Source organism: Nicotiana tomentosiformis, chromosome 10 (assembly GCF_000390325.3).
Source record: "Nicotiana tomentosiformis chromosome 10, ASM39032v3, whole genome shotgun sequence".
Classification (NCBI taxonomy): domain Eukaryota; kingdom Viridiplantae; phylum Streptophyta; class Magnoliopsida; order Solanales; family Solanaceae; genus Nicotiana; species Nicotiana tomentosiformis.
Window position 1 is genome coordinate 4633565 of NC_090821.1, and position 19617 is coordinate 4653181.

General features: G+C 36.4%; 2 protein-coding genes across 2 annotated transcripts; both read left to right on the forward strand.

Annotated features, from left to right (window-relative positions):
- The first annotated feature begins 2035 nt into the window (after window positions 1–2035).
- LOC138899676 (uncharacterized) lies at window positions 2036–2809 on the forward strand. Its single transcript, XM_070186357.1, has one exon. It carries the CDS (start codon window positions 2036–2038, stop codon window positions 2807–2809), a length of 774 nt encoding a protein of 257 aa, XP_070042458.1.
- Window positions 2810–12396: 9587 nt separating this feature from the next.
- Window positions 12397–17011, forward strand: LOC104090788 (putative pentatricopeptide repeat-containing protein At1g03510). The gene is made up of 2 exons (XM_009595970.4): window positions 12397–15107; window positions 15696–17011. The coding sequence occupies exon 1, from the start codon at window positions 12440–12442 to the stop codon at window positions 13889–13891; it is 1452 nt and encodes a 483-aa protein (XP_009594265.1). The 5' UTR covers window positions 12397–12439; the 3' UTR covers window positions 13892–15107; window positions 15696–17011.
- The last annotated feature ends 2606 nt before the right edge of the window (window positions 17012–19617 follow it).

Sequence of the window (19617 nt, forward strand, 5' to 3'; positions counted from 1 at the left end):
ATTTATAATTGCTTGCGATAAAATATTTGTGCTTCAGTCTCAAGGTCTCCAAACGCATTGAGCCAGAATAAAGTATTCAAAAGTGGCCAATTCTTGCCAAATCTCATCCACTTGTGTTATTTTAGAGTGATCTAATTAGTAAGATGCTGCAATCTGCACATAATTTTATGTTTCTAATATTGATCTAAGTTGTACTGCGCTTGCTGTGGTCAATTAGCTCCTTATGTAGTAGAGCTACAGCATTTGGCAAGAAAGATGCAGAGTTCTCATTGTTGGTTTTTCTCTTAAAAATATGCAGCTACTAGTCAACACTAATCCGAAATAAATTACGTAGAGTGGTCTTTGTTGGATTCTACTGTTATCCAACTTATGGCACTAAGAAAGACATTAATGCTCTGATAATGAGTATTTTTCTTTGAGAAAGGTAACATTATTTGGTATGATGATAACGTGAGTTGAGCTTAAACAGAAAAGCAAGAATTCATATAGCCGACTCCAACTTGTTTAGGATTGAGGCATAGTTGTTATTTGAGAAAGGTAACAATATATTCATCAACACCAGGTTGGTGCTGGCATCAATATATACAATTATAAAAGACATTGCTCAACTTACAAGGAATGAAAAAATTTAATTAATGTCTCTGCATCCTATACAAAATTATCTTTACACCAAAAACGAAAAGACAAAAAATAATTTATCTTAATTTTCTATGTAGAGTTGCTCCTATCTTCAAAGCACCTAGCATTCCTTTCTTTTCACACAGTCCACCATATCCATAATTATTTGTGTGTGTATTATAGAAATCATTAGATTTTAGTGCAGTCTTAACAAATCAGCAAGTAAATCCATCCCTATATAGTTGATCTACTTAGGATAGGATTAGGATATTATTGCTATTTGAGATGCCACATATTTCAATTATCTACAGTTTAGACCATCCTTGGCAGCATCTTGGGACAACCCCTATTTTATTCTTTTTGGAGAAAGAACAAATGCAACTTATACAACTACTGCAATTTGATTATGAGATATCCTTTATTGCACATTATGAGAAAAGGAAGGGCATGCAGTTCTTGAACTAATATGGCTTTAACTTATTACTAATACTTTCCAATTAGTGTGATACTTGTTCTGTCATTTTATTTCAGTAGTGGTCACCATAAAAAATGAGTGATTTTATTACTTATTTTCCTTTGTTTGGTTGGTGAGTGAAAAAAATAATTTTTGAAAAATATTTTCTAGTGTTTGGTAGAGAGTAGAAAATATTTTTTTATGCTACTCTCCTCGCCCCCTTCCCCCAAGTCCCCATGTTTCATGTGCTCCTGCTCGCCCCCTCCCCAAAATACCCAACGTTTTCAGGACTCTATTTTCTTTAAGAATTTAATTATTCTTCTAAGTATTCATACAAACCCAAAGGAACTAATATTTTGTTTTAATTTTTTACGCAAATACAACATTAAAATTTATGCTCCATAACTATTGGGAAGAAGAAACCCCATCTTAATTCTAATTTTCATGGATCTTTGCCTTCAGATGAATTGAGGGAATGAAGAAGAAGACGACCCAGAAGGATCTCATCTGTTCTCCGACCAAAGTGGCTATCTTTGATATAACCCATATTACATAGGTTATATTCAGTGGATTGTTTGGAACACGTGGAAGACCCACAACCTTTGGATCAAGCAAATCAATTCATGATGGATTAATTATAAACCATTTGATAGTCTTTATACTAGAAGCTTCCCTCACGTGACTAACATGTGAGGGGATATAGTTAGTTGATAGAAAGAATAAATTTGTTATTAGTAGGCAAATTAGAATAGGACAAGTGTACATAGTTTCTCTTTCTTGCCATTCTTTATTCTTCAGATGTAAGTGTATATATACATGTACAACAACAATGATGGAATACACAAAGAAAATTTTCAATTCCTTCTTCATTTCGTACATGGTATCTGAGAAATAAGCTCGATCCAACAGTTTAATCATCTAGTTCATTTACGTCAAATTCATTTTCATAATCAATAAACTAAGATGTCTGAAACAACCATCATTGGTGATACCAGTAATGTTGCAAAGGCAGTCAGCTATGATGTCAATCATCTTAACAATTTTGATTCTTCTGGGATGACTCTAGTCAACACTGTGTTTGATAGAATAGGATATCCAGGATGGAGGAGATCTATTCTGTTGTCTTTGTCAGCCAAGAAGAAACTTGGTTTCATCAATGGAGCTTGTCAATCTACAGATCTGAAGTCTCCAGATCATGAGCAATGGAGCCGTGTCAATGATATGGTGATATCTTGGATTCTAAATGCTCTCTCTAAGGACATTGTAGACAGTGTAATGTACTCCAAAATTGCGAAAGAGCTTTGGGACAGTCTGGAGCAGAGATTTGGAAGATCAAATGGAGCCAAGCTGTATCATATGCAAAAGGAGCTATCAGGATTAGTACAGGGTAATAGTGACATTGCAAGATACTTCACTAAACTCAAACGATTGTGGGATGAATTGGATGCTTTAAATGTTATCATATGTTATTCATGTGTTTGTGTTTGTGAAAGAAAATCAAAGTTAACTAAGTCACTTGAAGACCAGAGGTTGATTCAATTCCTAATGGGTTTGAATGACATTTATGCACAAGCAATAGGAAATATACTCATGATGAATCCTTTGCCTACCATGAATGTTGCCTATTCACTACTTTTGCAAGATGAAAATCAAAGAGAAGTTTATACAAATGCACACATCAACTCTGATTCACTTTCATTTATGGTAGTTGGAGAGGCAAAGCAGCCTAATGCCTAGCTTTTAGCTGATTTTGCAGCTTTTATGGTCACATGACATGGAAGAAATTTTCAGAAAAATAGAAACCAAGTACAAAGAGGAGCAGTCATGGAACCTAAATATAACAATCCAGGGCAGAAGTTCACTAAACTTCACCAGAAGTTTAAGGGAAAGAAGAAGTATAATCCAAATGTATCTTGTACTTATTGTGAAAAAACAGGACATACACTGGAAGACTACTACAAAATCATTGGATTTCCAGATGATTTTGAATTTACCAATCACAAAGGTTATCAAAATCTGATCAAGGGAAATGCAGTTTTAGCACATGAAGAGCATGAGAATGCAGGAGGACAAAGCACTGAACACAACAATATCAACTTTGGGCAGCAACTCAACAAGGAACAATTTGCAGAAATGATGAGCATGTATAGCAGGCAAAGTTGGCACATGCAGGAAACTCAAGAATCAATGCAAATGCAGTTGCTGGTACTATTCTAAAATACTCAGGTTCAGTGTTTACTACTCTAAACTCAGACACCTGGATCATTGATTCAGGTGCTTCATAGCACATGTGTTTTGATCCCAACTCTTTCTTGTCTCTAACTCAACTTCCTGTACCTTTGAACATCTTTACCTAATTCTTTCAAAATAATTGTTACTCATATAGAAAGTGTTTCTATTCTACCAGGTCATGTATTGAGCAATGTGCTACATGTTCCAGATTTCAAATACAATCTATTGTCAGTTCATAGGTTTTGTATTCAGTTCAAATATGATGTCCTATTCACATCTATTGGGTGTATAGTGCAGGGCCTTTCAATGAAGAGTACACAAGCTTTTGGTAAAGTTAGAGAGGGACTCTACATATTAGAACCAAGTAGTCTTAAGTCTAAGGGTCTATTCAGTACTAATGTATCTTCAATTCAAAAAGGAAGAAATTCTATTTCAGAATCTGTGTCTGTTTGTAGTCGAGTTCATGTTAATGTTATTCTTAATGTTAAGCTTTGCATGTAAGGTTGGGACATCTCCCATTTTCAGCAATGAAACATTTAGATTTCCTTCATTGTGACTCAAGTTCTGAATTTATTTGTGATGTTTGTCCTAAGGCTAAACAGACAAGGAATCCTTTTCCTGTCAGCACCATTAAATCTAAACATATTTTTGATCTTACACATATAGGCACATGGGGACCTTAAAAGTCAAGTACCTATAATGGATTCAGATATTTTCTTACTATAGTAGATGACTATAGTAGAGGAACATGGACATTCTTATTATGTTCTAAGAGCAATGCTTTTCCTATGCTTAAATCTTTCATGTCCATGGTTGAGAGATAATTCAATGTAAAAATGAGAATGATAAGATCTGACAATGCACTAGAATTGGGGAAAGGCACACAAGAGGCAGCTTTTCTAGCTTCAGAAGAAATTCTGCACCAACTATCTTGTGTAGCAACTCCTCAACAAAATGGGATTGTTAAGAGGAAACATAGACATCTTTTAGAGATTGCTAGAGGTTTAATGTTCCAATCCATGCTGCCTATGTCATATTAGGGTGAATTCATTTTGACTGCCACACATCTTATAAATAGATTACTTTCTAGTGCTCTCAATGGAAAAATACCATATGGGGTCCTATTTCAGCAAAAACCTAAGTATGAGGAACTTTGGGTGCCTATGTTATGCTTCTACATTAGCACATGGAAGAGGTAAGTTTAATGAGAGGGCAACAACTTATGTTCTGCTTGGTTACCCTCTTCAACAGAAGGGATACAAACTACTGGAGCTGTATACAAGGAAAGTTTTTGTGTCAAGGGATATAAAGTTTCATGAAGCACACTTCCCTTTTGCTCAAATCAACACACCACACTATCCTATTTTTCCAACCTCAACTTTCACCACAGAACCTACCTATTCAACCACATCACAAGATCACTCATTACCTACTTCCTCAGAATCTGCAGTAACAGATGTTTTCTCACCACCACCATCAAGCCCTTCATATACTCCTCCTCATCATCAAGTATCTCCTAGCCCAATTCCATTTTCCCATATCTTAGATTCACCACACACCAGCTCACCTATTCTTATACCTCAGGAACCTATGCCATTGAGAAGGTCAGGAAGGGTTTCTAATCAACCAATTTACTTGAAAGGCTATGTGTGTAGTAGTATCATGTTCACAGATGTAACCACATCTTATTTTGCTCAACCTTGCAAGCTTAGGGAATATTTTTTTTTATCTCTCTCACTTAATAATCAACATGTAATGCAATACCTTTCTACCCTAACAGAACCTTATACCTTCAGCCAGGCTTGTCAACATCTAGGTTGGATAGAAGCTATGCATGCAGAGATTAAAGCTCTAGAGGATAACCACACATGGGATGTGGTTAAATTACCTAAAGGAGAAAGAGTTTTACCTTATAAATGGGTGTACAAGGTAAAACACTTATCAGATTGAAGAATTGAAAGGTTGAAGGCAAGGTTAGTAGTCAGGAGGAATATTCAAAGAGAAGGGATAGATTATAGTGAGACTTTCTCACCAGTGGTAAAGATGACAACCATAAGGTGTCTACTCACTATTCCAGCCAAGAAAGAATAGAATGTATCTCAATTAGATGTGAACAATGCATTTATACATGGGGATCTACAAGAAGAGGTATACATGAGGTTCCCAACATGATTAGAACCTCCTAGACCCAGACATGTCTGCCTATTGAGGAAATCATTATATGATTTAAAACAGGCTTCCAGACAATGGTATGTTAGGTGTCACGCCCCGAAATCGAGGAGCGCGACCGGCGCTCAACCGAGTAAACCCAGTCGAGCAAGCCTAATTTATATTAACCTCTCATCATTACTCATGCATGATTTACCATAACATAATTAGATCTTGACTTTCAAGTTGAATACATTTGGCTCAATGGCCTAAAAGTCTTTCTCATGGTGGGTACACAACTTTATAAATAGCTGTAAATACAGTGAACATAAATATATGACAAAACTCAAAACTTTAATTACATGACCCACAGTGTACATGGAGCTTCTATGACAATAGATACCTAAGTACATAAAACCAACTAGACTCGAATACCCACTGGATTTGTAGCGAGCTCACCATAAGCTGAGTAGTGAAGAAGATCCCTATCAAAGATCCATATCATCCTGTGAAAGTATACCTGCATCCATTAAAAGATGCAGCGCCCCCGAAAAAAGAGACGTGAGTACATGTGAAATAGTACTCGTATGTAAGGCAGTCAAAATAACATATGAAAATACAGTAACTCAAATAATAGGCAAATAAAGTACATCAAGAAACTACGAAACATCCCATAGGGTAACATTTCAAGTCTTATTATACTTGCATCATTCTAAACTTCTTTTAGGACCAACGAGCCATATGAACTATACGTGGAATATATAATATAATGTAATTATAAAAACATATACAAACAAGGCCAATGAAAGTGGCACATTCCTCTCTTATTTTTCACATATACATTTCATAGACCGTCTTTTGTGTTCACATATCATATTATACACCTATGCGTCTCATAGACCGTTAACAGTATCACCTATACAATACACCTGTGCGTTTCATGACCATTCACAGTGTTCACTTACATAGTACAAATATACCTATTCAAGGGCTTAGAAATACAACATGAATATGATGAATCATTGTAATAATAAAAGGGCCTAGATAGCCATTAACGTCAATCAAATTTATTAAGAGCTTCCATTCAAATTTATAGATATTAAGTCAGGGATCCTCTATAATCACCTTCACACAAAGCGGCCCTGCCGCCTCACCCCAACATATGCGGGTGGATGTGTATCACGATACCATAATCTCTACACAAAGCGGCCATGCCACCTCACCCAAATATATATGGGTGGAGGTGTATCACAATACCACAATCCCTACACAGAGCGGTCCTGCCGCCTCACCCCAAATGTATGCGGGTGGAGGTGTATCACAATACCACAATCCCTATACGGAGCGGTCCTGCCACCTTACCCAAATATATGCGGGTGAAGGTGTATCACAATACCATAATCCCTACACAAAGCGGTCCTGCCGCCTCACCCCAATATATGCGGGTGGATGTGTATCACAATACCAAAATCCTTACACAAAGCGGTCATACCGCCTCACCCCAATATATGCGGGTGGAGGTGTATTCCACAATACCACAATCTCTACACAAAGCGGTCCTGCCACCTCACCCCAATATATGCGGGTGGAGGTGTATTCCACAATACCAAAACTCTACACAAAGCGGTCATGCCGCCTCACCCCAATATATGCAGGTGGAGGTGTATTCCACGTTACCACAATCCCTACACAAAACGGTCATGCCTCCTCACCCCTATATATGCGGGTGGAGATGTAATCCCAATCACAATACCATATATAAACTCAAAGCGACATAGTTTGTCATTACATTTAAGGTCGTAATTTCTCATATCATTGGAATACTTCATGTTCATGCTCATCATGGAGAAACACAACTCATTACATTAGCACATGCATGGTAAATCAATAAATCGATTTCAATGGCACATGTGCCCAATTCCTTTTCTTAAGGTTCATCATCATTTAACAAAGGACATCTCTCTTCCATCTCATTATTCACTCCCTTGACCTCTTGAGGTCATTATCTAGGTTTATGACTATTGGGGGCTTAACAATCGAAGTCATTTACATATATTATTTCAGAAGCATAAAACTATAGTTGAAACCATTGGTACATACAACACTTCATAATTCTCATTTAGGCAATGACCACATTTCATGTTCATACTATCACTTACATGTACTTGCCATGGGTGATCATAGAACATTAAGAGCATTTAAAACATTTAGGAAGATCATAGTCTTTACTCGCAAGAACGTAGGGTCTTATAATATAACACATTAGAAACAAAAGTACATATACGTACATCTCATAACCTTTCACACCATATATCACTTAATCCGTACTTTCAACCACTTACAACATTATTATTGCATTGGCTCTCTTGGCCATACATATGATTCTTCTTTTATGGCACTGTGGCCGTATATCATATTTCGCACTTTCATTTCTTTACTTTCAAGGATTATCATTATATAGAATACTTTTGAAATACCTTTTCCCAAAAAGGGCAATACACAATTTCAATTCATGAATATGTAAGAATTCAAAACATATTGGAAATACCTACCAACCATAGAATAATTAGAACAACCATATCTGGACATGACTTGAGTACATAAGCTTTTGGATAATTCTATTTTCGGAGTCAATTCGAAATAGTTGAATCAAGGCTCATTTCATAATATTTCACACATCATTTCATTTCGTTGGCGCTATTGGCCACAAGTATAACTTTCATTCTTGGCATGGTGTTTACACTTTATATCCCCAACTCACTACTTCACACTTTATATCCCTAACTCACTACTTTCACTTTCAAGCATCTATATAGATTATCGACAACAAGTAATCCCTAATCATGACTGTTAGTACATCTTTGAGAAATTAAGAGTCTTATGCACATTGAGACTTCTTACACAATTTGGCATAATAGCCTTCACTTGAAACACTACTTGGAGTCATAACATTTTTATACCCCATTTCATGCTTTGAACACATTCCCGAAGGATATCATCATATGATAAGAGCATCTGAAATATATTTTGAATATATATCTTTCAACACAAAGCTTATTCGAAATAGTTGATTTATAAAGAATAACCCGGGACTTACAAGAATATCATGGGATTCAATTCTAGGAAAGAAGTTTAGCTAACATACCTTAATTGAGCTTCCTTAAACTCTAAAATATTCCAGAATTCTTAGCAACTTCAATCTCTTAGATGAAGAACTTGAGGGATTTCTTGTTGGATTTCAAGGCTTGAGCAAGATTTGATGAACAAGGGCTTAGGAATTCCTCCTCTCACTCTAGGGCACTTTCCCCTCTCTAAAAATATCATATTATCCCTCCAAAATGACCCAAAGATCGTTTTACAGTAACTAGGGTCGGGTTATGAAATTAGAAAAATGGACCTTCAAAAATCCGGACCGGGCTACAGACCAGACTAGGCACGGTCTATAGCGAGCTACAGACCAGGCTTCGCGAGCTCTGTAGCAAGCTACAGAATAGGCTTCGTGAGCTCTCGAGCTCTGCGTAGAGCTATAGACCAGGCTTCGCAAGGGATATAGCATGGTCTAGCGCGCTACAGACCTGGCTTCACGAGCTCTGTATAGAGCTATAGACTAGGCTTCGCGAGGGATATAGCACGGTCTAGCGCGCTACAGACCTGGCTTTGCGAGGGTTATAGCACGGTCACATTCTTCCAGCCTTTGGGAATTTGAACATAACTTCTTGTAAGAGTGTCCAAATGACGAACGGTTTGAAGTTTTAGAAACTAGACTCAAAGTATTTAATTTGATAGGTAGATCACCTCTTAAGTAGTTATAGTTTGGTAGCAGTATGCATTTGAAGTAGGATCTTGTTCGAACTCACTTGAAACTTTATTCCATCATAAAATTTTCAACGTGACTTAGCCTTGGGATTCTTATTAGACCATAAACCATTCTTAATGCACCTCATACATATATTATCATGATCAATTGATATCATTCTTATAATAGCCCTTGTCTACATACAAAATAATATAATTAGCACACATCAACTTTCTTTATAGCGCTTAAGTACTTCGAAATTTTTCGGGGTGTTACATTAGGCTTGCAGGGGCTTTAAGTTTTAAGGGATACTCTTCATCACTAAATGACTACTCTTTGTTCTTTAAACGCACAGGAAGTCTTATTTCTATCCTAGCTATCTATGTTGATGACATACTACTCCCATGAGATGACTTAGAAGAAATTCAAAGCATCAAAAACTTTCTGAATACTGAGTTTAAAGTCAAGAATTTGGGAAATATACATTACTTTTTATGCATGGAAATCTTGAGAGAAAAGGCAGGATTCATTGTCGGTCAAAGGAAATTTACCTTAGACATGTTGAAGGAGTTTGATGTGTCTCATTTGACTCGAGTCAGCTCCCCTTTGGATCTTTCCTTCAAGCTTCAAGCTGATGATGGACAGCCCCTGCAAAATCCCACTGTATTTCATCACTTGATCGGAAAGTTAAATTATTTAACTAATACTCGACCGAATCTCTCTTTTGCTGTACTCACCCTTAGTCAATATATGCAGAAAACATGTGTTTCTCACTTCTTTGCTGCTCCACTAGCACTCAAATACCTCGGTTCTAATCCGGGTCAAGGCATTCTCCTTTCAGCAGAACCATCATTTTCTTTGCTAGCATTTTGTGACGCTGATTGGGCTTCTTGCAAGGATTCAAGGAGGTTCGTCAGTGGTTTCTTCATAACACTGGGAGGAACTCCTATTTCCTGGAAATCAAAGAAGTAGACATCAATTTCTTCTTCTGTAGAAGCAGAATACATATCTATGAGAAGGGTCACTATAGAACTTACGTGGTTAGTACGAGTACTTGAGGATCTCTCTGCATAGGTCACTCTACCAATTCCTCTTCACTCTGATAGAAAAGCAGCAATCCACATCGCCCGTAACCCCGTTTTTCATGAACGCACAAAACATGTCAAAATTGACTGTCATTTTGTGCGCCAACAGTTTCTTTCAGGGTTAATCACTCTTTCTTTTGTTCCTTCTAAAGATTAGCTCGCAGATCTCTTCACAAAACCTCTCTCTAGGGTTTCTCATCACGAGATTTTGGGCAAATTAGGGGTCACAAAGTTCCCCTCCAACTTGAGGGGAATGTTGGGATGAAGAAACCCCATCTTAATTCTGATTTTCATGGAGCTTTGCCTTCAGATGTAGTAGAGGGAATGAAAAAGAAGACAACCTAGAAGGATCTCATTTGTTCTCCGACCAAAGTGGCTATCTTTGATATAACCCATATTACATAGGTTATATTCAGTGGATTGTTTGGAACACGTGGAAGACCCACGACCTTTGGATCAAGCAAATCAATTCATGATGGATTAATTAGAAACCATCTGATAGTCTTAATACTAGAAGCTTCCCTCACGTGACTAACATGTGAGGGAATATAGTTAGTTGATAGAAAGAATAAATTTGTTATTAGTAGGCAAATTAGAATAGGACAAGTGTACATAGTTTCTCTTTTCTGCCATTCTTTATTCTTCATATGTAAGTGTATATGTACATGTACAACAACAATGATGGAATAGACAGAGAAAATTTTCAATTCCTTCTTCATTTCGTACAATAACTAAAAAGAAAATACTCATTTTTAGTTGAAAAAGAAAGTAATCTTTCTACAAGATGAAAATAAAATACTCATTTTGTTGAAATGAAAGAAATTTACTCCTATTTTGCAGCGGTGAACTTCTGAAATTAAACGTTTTAATGAATTTTTAAGTGGCTAAGAAATGCTTTACGAACTCCAGCTGATTCTAAGATGCTATGCTCGTTTCTCATCTTCTTATGCTCTATAATGATGAATTATATGAGTATTTGTCACCGCAATCTTCCTCTTGTATGATTAGTTAGCGACACACTTTATTTTGCAAAATAATATGCAGAGTTAACTTTAATTTATAAATACAAAAATAAAGCTTAAGATTGAGTTAAGACGACCTTCTTAGTAGCTCAATTGGTTAGGTTCGATTTTTCGCTATGTAATTCCCTCCCATATTCTGTGGCGACCTTCAATTCCTATCGTTATTTGGAGAGTTCAAGTAGTTTATTTTTTATTTAGCTTCAATTTTCCAAACAGTTTCTAAATGTTTTTAATTAAAAATTATGATAATAGAATTTTCATGTAACTTTATTTTGAAAAATTAAGGGACCCGATATCTAAACACTAACACAAGTAGATGATCTAAATTCCGATTTTTACATCACACTAATACATAGCATAATATGTGTACACAGTAACTTTTATTACTTAATAACTATAAATCATTAGTACACATTCTTAATTCATTTTATCATACTAAGCTAATCTATTTTTGTACAAACACAATATCTTTTTTTTTTTTGGATGAAAGGATTATTTGAGAATGAATTTTGACACAATGTGAATTTATCTTTTGGAGTATCAGTTGAAAGCTTGTAAAATCTTACCCACACTCACCCTATAGCCTCCATTGAATTCGATTTGGCTGCGTTTATACTAAACCAATAAAATACAAAATAAATATCTTTCATATACTTATTAATCACTTACCCATAATTAATAATGTGTTCTCACTTTAAATTATACTCCTTCCATCAAAGTTTACTTTTTTACTATTGACTCGGCACACCCTTCAAGGTACAATAAATAACATGGTAATTTTATTATATCACCCTTATTATTATATGTTGAAAAATAAATTGGAAATAAGTATTAACTTAATAAGAAGGGTAAAATTGGTATAAATTGGTAAATTATCCATTAATTTTTTAAACTGGACAAGTAAAAATGAATATTTACTTTTAGTATAGTACACGAGTAAACTTAGATGGAGGGAGTAATTACTAAGACTAATTTGCTTAATTTTGCTATAAACACCGGTTGTGCAAGTATTTATCCCATATATATATAGGGCGGAAACAATCACTCGTCACTACTAATTTGATTATCTGACGCGAATTCAAGAATGTGCACTAAATCCCATTCGCAGTATGAAACAGGACCAAACTTCTATTCCATCACTAACATCTTTCACCATTTTTGCAGCTCAAAGAATCTGAGAGCCATTAAAGTATTTCATGCACATCTAATTAGAACAGGATTAATCTTCGTCTCCCCTAACTTTCAGTTCAAACTCATATCTACTACATGTACAACTACTTCACTTCCCAACAATAACAACCTTAAAACCTTAACCAACTTCTTCAAATTCCCCAAACCCAAAAACCCTTTGCTCTTAAATTCAATTCTTTCCCATTTTTCCCAAAATGGGTTTCATTTTCTTGCTCTTAAAACATTCTCTTATATGCATTTTAGTGGAATTGACATTGATTCATACACCTTGTGTAGCTCCATTACAGCTTCATCTGCTGTTAAAAATGTAAACTTTGGGCAAATGGTTCATACCCTTGTGCATAAATCAGGTTGGATTTCTAGTGTTTATGTGGGGTGTGCTTTAGTCGATGTGTATGCTAAGTCTTTGTGTATCAAGAATGCAGCTATGTTGTTCGATGAAATTCCTGTGAAGAACACAGTGTGTGTGAACGCACTTTTTTCGGGCTATTCTGAAGCTAAGATGTGGATGGAGGGACTGGCGTTGGCGAGGAAGATGCCATGGTTGAATCTATCTTGGGATAATTTCACTTTTTCAGCTGCTTTGCGTGCTTGCGTTGGGCTCTCTGTATTTGAATTGGGTAAGCAAGTTCATGGATGTGTTATTCGAGAAGTTCATGACTTGGAATCTGATGTTTTTCTTCAAAGTTTGTTGATTGAAATGTATGGCAAAAGTGGGTCAGTGGAGAAGGCTAGGCATGTATTCGACATGGTCGGCTTTAGATGTGGAGAAAGAAAGAAGGATGTTGTTCTTTGGACATCAATGCTTGGTGTTTGCGGAAGAAATGGGAAATTTGAAGAAGTGATTAGTTTGTTTAATGACATGGTGATGGAAGGAATCAAACCAGATGGTGTAGCATTATTGACTGTTCTCTCTGCTTGTAGTCACACAGGCCACGTAAATCTTGGAATGGAGTACTTTGAATCAATGGCATCTAATTACAGTTTGGAACCCAGCCCCGAGCACTACGGTTGTGTTGTTGACTTACTGTGTCGTGCAGGTGAGTTGGATAGAGCATGGAAACTAATCAACGAGTTATCTTACAAAGATAATGATAATTTCACTGTTACCTTGTGGGGAGCCTTGCTTAGTGCCTGCCATAACTTTGACAATGTCGAACTAGGTAAATTAGCTGCTCGAAGGGCATTGAATTTGGACCCTCAAAATGACGGGGTTTATGTTCTGCTATCGAACTTGTATGGCAGGAATGGCATGTGGAAGGAAATTGAGATGTTGAGGGAACATATAAAAGAGAAGGGATTAAAGAAAAACATAGGACATAGTTTGGTAGATATCTGTAGATGAGATAAAGGCAATGATCAGAAATACACTACATTCTTCTTCTCATGGATTCGTGTAGCTAAAAGAAATGGTTTAAGAGGTATTACTGGCACAGATTGTGAGGGTCCTTGATGATTCTCGTTGTGTAAGATAGATTGCGACAAGTGATTAGAGCTTATTATAAGTGCAGTTATGATGTTCAAGGTGGTTCACACATGGAGTGCTACTACAAGTGTGTAGCTCAAGTAAGATTGTTCAAAGACCATGTTTCAGTGCGAACTAGTTTCTTGAGTGTGCGACTGCGAGCAATTAAGGCAGTAGAGTGCTGGGGAGTAACCTTTAAATCCAAATATTCCAGGACAAAGGAAACCAAAAATATTCATCAAATTGACATGAAGCTAAATAAGGAGCTCTCTGGGGCAGAGGAGTGCCTCTTCCATCTCAATGAAGAGCTACTTGAAAGAAACCTTTACTCTGGAGACGTTCTTAAAATTCAATTTTCATTGAAGCTCTTAAAAATTATGTTGGACTTGAGGGGATGAACCGATATTTGTGAAGTGACAACAGAGAAAAAGGATTTGGTCTAGGCCATGACTTTGAAATCCTCGGACTTAATGAGCAATGTAAGGAGAGTCTATAGCAATGAAAGATGATGGAATTACATGTGGGCAGGGAGGAGGGAGGAATTAGAGGAGATAAAGAAGAAACTATGGCAATTCAATGTAAAAATCTGTGGGACACGCTAGTCGTCAGGGCTGCATGAAGCGCACAAGATGGCAAGAACTAGCTCATCTGGAAAAGTATCCATAATCCTTTATAAGTTTTCTCATATTTGAAGCATAAAGGTTTCAACTAAATATCAGGAAATGACTTACTCTTAGTTCTTAACTTCTGTGACGGTCAGGAATCAAAATGAAATGGGTCCTAATAAGAGACCCACTGACATATAAGGCACAGATGAGCTATGTGAAAGAAAGTCCAAACCATATTCAGTGATACGAAATATCCTTGCCTCCTCAATGAAGGATAAAAGCTTGTTTTTCGTCATTGTGCATTGAGATTCAGTTGCTAAGTTGTGGAATGAATGGAGGATCACTAATATTTAGAAAAGCTATAAAACAATGACAATGGAAAAGTTGTGGAACCTGATAGTTATGCATGTGTAAAGTGATCCTTGTGGTTCAGTTGAACATGCTCGACTTTCAAGGTATATCAAAACAGAATTCATGAAATAAATTGGGTAAGATCTTCTATAACAATGTATCGACTATAGAGATGGAAAATGAGCTATGTTGTTTGAAGATTTCCAGATATCTTTAAGTACAGTACCATTACCAAAATGCATATTTCATCAAAATAAAGATTGCACCTCAAATTGTTTTTGCCGTCACATGTTTTATGTATATACAGTCGGAGCTCTCTATAACAACATCCTTATATAATAGCCATTCACTATAAAAATCGAGTTTTTTTCGGAACCGAATATTATGTTATATTATATTATGTCCTTTAGAACAACACTTCACTAGTTCACTATACCAGCCAAAAAATATCGGAACAAATGAGGTTGTTATAGAGAGATTTGACTGTAGTATGATAATCTGAAGATATTTTCTTATGGTTTATTTCACATCTGGAGGTGCAAGTTCATACTGCAGCTCTCAGAAGGTAGTTGAGCTTGATAGGTGGACAGCATCTACAATTGAAACCTGCCTCTGATTGTGAATTTATTATAACTATATGTACCGTAATTTTCGTCACTCTGCTAAGAGCTCTGATGTAAGAGGTCTTTTCAATTTTATCCTGATACAGTTTTACTGCAACACAGGGAGTCATGGGAAAGAATTACATTTTTACAAATCTTTGATCTACTATGAAGAGAGATGCTCTAAAGTGTTTCGGAGGAGAGTGATATAGAGCTGGCTCCATTAGTTGCACTTTGTAGCAATGAAGAAATTTGATTTCTTTTATCTCATAGAAAATAATTGCCTGCATTTGGTACAGAGCCTCATCTGAATGTTGCCTTCTGTTAATATGAATTGATTCAGAAGTAAATAGATCTCCTGTGTTCTGCAAGCTTGGCAATTTCTTATTAGGATAGTAGTCCTGTAGTTTAGGTTCAAGTGAAGAGAAATGCAAAAGAAAACACTGTATTGGTTGGTCTCAAATGTTTGAAAAATACGAATGTAAAATGAATATTTTGATGAAAACAGGTTAATTTGTAAGATTGTGGGATCCCAAAAGAAAGAAGTCGCAACATATGTGATTCTCACGTTCTTGTTAGCAAGTCCCTTTTAGTCAGTCGCACATGGTTGCATATCTGATCGTCTACGGGTGTGATGGTAATCTGTTGCAAAGCTCTAAATTCAGAGAAGAGCTCGAGTAAAAGCAGTTACCTAAGATTTTAAGCAACTTCAAACTTAAAATGTTTTGAAAGTTTCATGGTTTTACTGTTTTTTGAGCTCCACAACTTTGCGAGGGTCATAGGGCCCATGAGTTGTTGCGGGTGCTCATCCGTTGCAGAGGTGGATGTACACAAAGGAGGCGGTGCACCTGCAGATGACACAGTGCCCATCCGATGTGGCTCAGAAGTAGCGTGGAGAGCAGTCCAATATATTCTAGAAGTTTCCAGAAATGCTCGTCTCATGCAGGAAGGTAATAGAGTGCACAGGGTCTAGCTCTTGTAAAAACTAACACTTGTAAAGCATAGTTGTGCATATAAGGTTTTGTTCTTTCCTCACACGATAAATGTTACGTTCTCTTTGATAATCTACTATATACTTGGCCATTTTGGCTTGTTTGGACTACCACGCTATGTAAGGATTCAAGTATTAAGCTTGCACCCCTGGGGGAGAGACTGCTCAGCGCCTATGAAGAGAGTAGTCGGCTTGGTTGCTGCACGGTTATGTTGGAGAGGTCCAAGGCTGTGACAATAAGGTATGAATAAAAAGCTGTTTTACTTTGGTTTTTAAAATTTTGGATGATTGTGCATGTACTATCTGGGGTCTTCTCAACCTACTTAGTTGCTGCAGCTTGTGCCTTTGTTTGTTCCGAACCAGATATGATATCCTAATCCTTAACATTTGCAGAATTCGCTCTTGGTCCGAAGAGTTTTTTCCTTGGCCTATCTGTTTAGGCCATCCTTATATCTGCTCTCTCTCTCTCTCTCTCTCTCTCTCTCTATATATATATATATATATATATATATATATATATATATATATACTGTGTAAATATTTGTGGGTTAGAAATTGAGGCTTCTTGTACTTAGGCCACGTCATATGTGTACCTTAAAACTCTCCCAAAAACAAACTACGTTGGATGGTTTATCATGACATAATTCCTCTAAAATTTGGGGTTTTGATATTATAGATTGTGATCTATAATAATGCTTTAAATAGGAGTAACTGGGAGTTCTAACCCCCCCCCCCCCCCCCAAACCACCACACACACACACACCAAAAAAAAGAAGCTTTTTGCATGTGCGGTGGTAGATTGTCTGTAGGGTTTGATCTTGATACATTTTAGTTAATAGAAAACCAATTTCGACAGCCTTCGCAGTAATTCGTGGATTCTTATAGTAGTGAGTGCTAGTGAAAAGAAAGCCAACTCCAAATGGTTGACACTCCCATAAATGTGAGGATTCTGTGGTTGAGTTCGATTTTTCTTCTGTTGCTTGGCATTAAGTTTATCATTTCTAGAAATTACTAAGATAAAATATCAAGAAACATGTCCCAGGTAGACTGTTAGACTTTATGAATTATAGGACCATCTACAATTTGGATGAGGCAATTAGAGCATATGAATGAGGTATAGCATTTAAAGGTAGTTTCAAAGTTGTTGGGGCTGATATAACAGGGCTTTACAATAGTCTTTACTACTAGAGTAAAACATTTTTGAAGGGACAAGCTTCAAGAGTAACATGGCATTCATGTGGTATACAGAAGCCTGAGTCACCATCAACTCCAGATAGAAGAAAAATTGTGGTTCATAATTAGCTTTAGGCAAATTCTTTCATTATTTTCGCCATTCTTTTTGGTTTCTTTATCCACTCATTATTTACTTGCAGAGACACTGTTGATCAATCTTGTGTATTTTCGGTTTTCAGCTACCTGGATCTGGTCCTTTCTCTTTCTTGCATGTGAGCTTCTAGTTTTTCTGTTATTCAGTGTATAGAAAATGACAAACTGAAGAGACAAGGAGGGTCATTTTTACAAATCTTTTATTTTGCTGATGAAAACATTGCTACTTCTGCATTGTCAGGGGCGGATTTATAGGGTAGTTTATGAGATACGTGAACCCATTGTCTCTTCGCCAAATTAGGTATTTTATGTATGTATTTTCTAAAATTAATCTAATATTATCTGTTGGTAGTTATGCTCCACGAAGACTAAATGGTGTACTCGCTATTCAACCAAGTTATTTATACAAAGGAACATGGATGAATTCTCACTCCATACTTTTTTCTCCTTTTTTTTAATGGTGCACCTATATTTTAGAAATCCTAGATCCGCCTTTGTGCATTGTAAATATTATTCATTTTATTCTACTCTCAAGTTCAATCAATCAACTAACACTGGAATCCCAAAGTAGTTGTGGTTATCTCAGAGGATTTGTCATAATTCGACATTTTTAACCCTTTTGTTCTCTACTCCCTAGTCATGGGAGAATTAGAGAATTAAACGTTGGAGGGGATTCCAGTTTCTTTATTAATGGGTATACTTATGGTTGGGAGTTTACTTGCTTTTTCCTTCTTTGGCCTTTGAAGGAAGGATGTAATTCTGTTCTTTGGAAAGGACTTTAAAGGGCAAATCTGATTATTTTTCTTTCTTTGGCCTTTTGAGGGATGGATGTTGTGTTTTCTAATATATATATATATATATATATATATATATATACCCTGAAAATCGGATAACAATTGAATTTATACGCGATTTTAAGGATACGTGATATAACTTGATACAAATTAAGGAAACTGTAATATGGCCATTATTTTGTCAAATGGAGTCCATCTCACATAAGTATAAGCATCTTTGCAAAGTGTAGACTTTGTTGGCAATATTCTTTGGGACCCAAAAATATTGCATTGTGTGGTGGACATCATTTGCACAAGTTGTATCTCTTCTTTTACACCTAAGAGGCCAAGACTTTTTTGCCTATAAAAGGGAAGGCCATTATTTTAAACACACCAACAAGACTTGTCTTCAATTCTTGTTTCTTCCTTTCTTCCTTTATTAAGAGTGTTTTGTATGAGAGTTAGTGTTTGGAAGCACTTGTGTGAACCCTTTCTTTGGAGTGATCTTGTGAGGTTATTCTCTTAGGGTATTTGGGATTAATTAGAGTGTTTACTCTAATTTTGTACTCTCTTTTGTACTCTTATTGTTATAGTAAATTGCTCCTCTCCGCTTGTGGACGTAGGTCACTTTGACCGAACCACGTTAAATTTGTGTCTTCTTTATCTACTTTAATTGTCGTTGTTATCAACTTCCATTGTCTTTGTTATTGTCATTATACCGTTGTTTGGCTAAATTTCGCACTACCCGGGTTCCCGATCCTAAGTAATTGGTATCAGAGCTGGATCTAACCGGGTTAGTTTCAATAGCCAAAATGACTCTAACAAAGACCTATGTTGAGAAATTTGACCGAAGAGCAAACTTTGGAATGTGACAATTAAAGATGGAAGCTATCCTAATTCAGGATGGCTTAGACTTGGCGTTGCAAGGAAAGGAGAAGAAGCTGGATAAAATGAC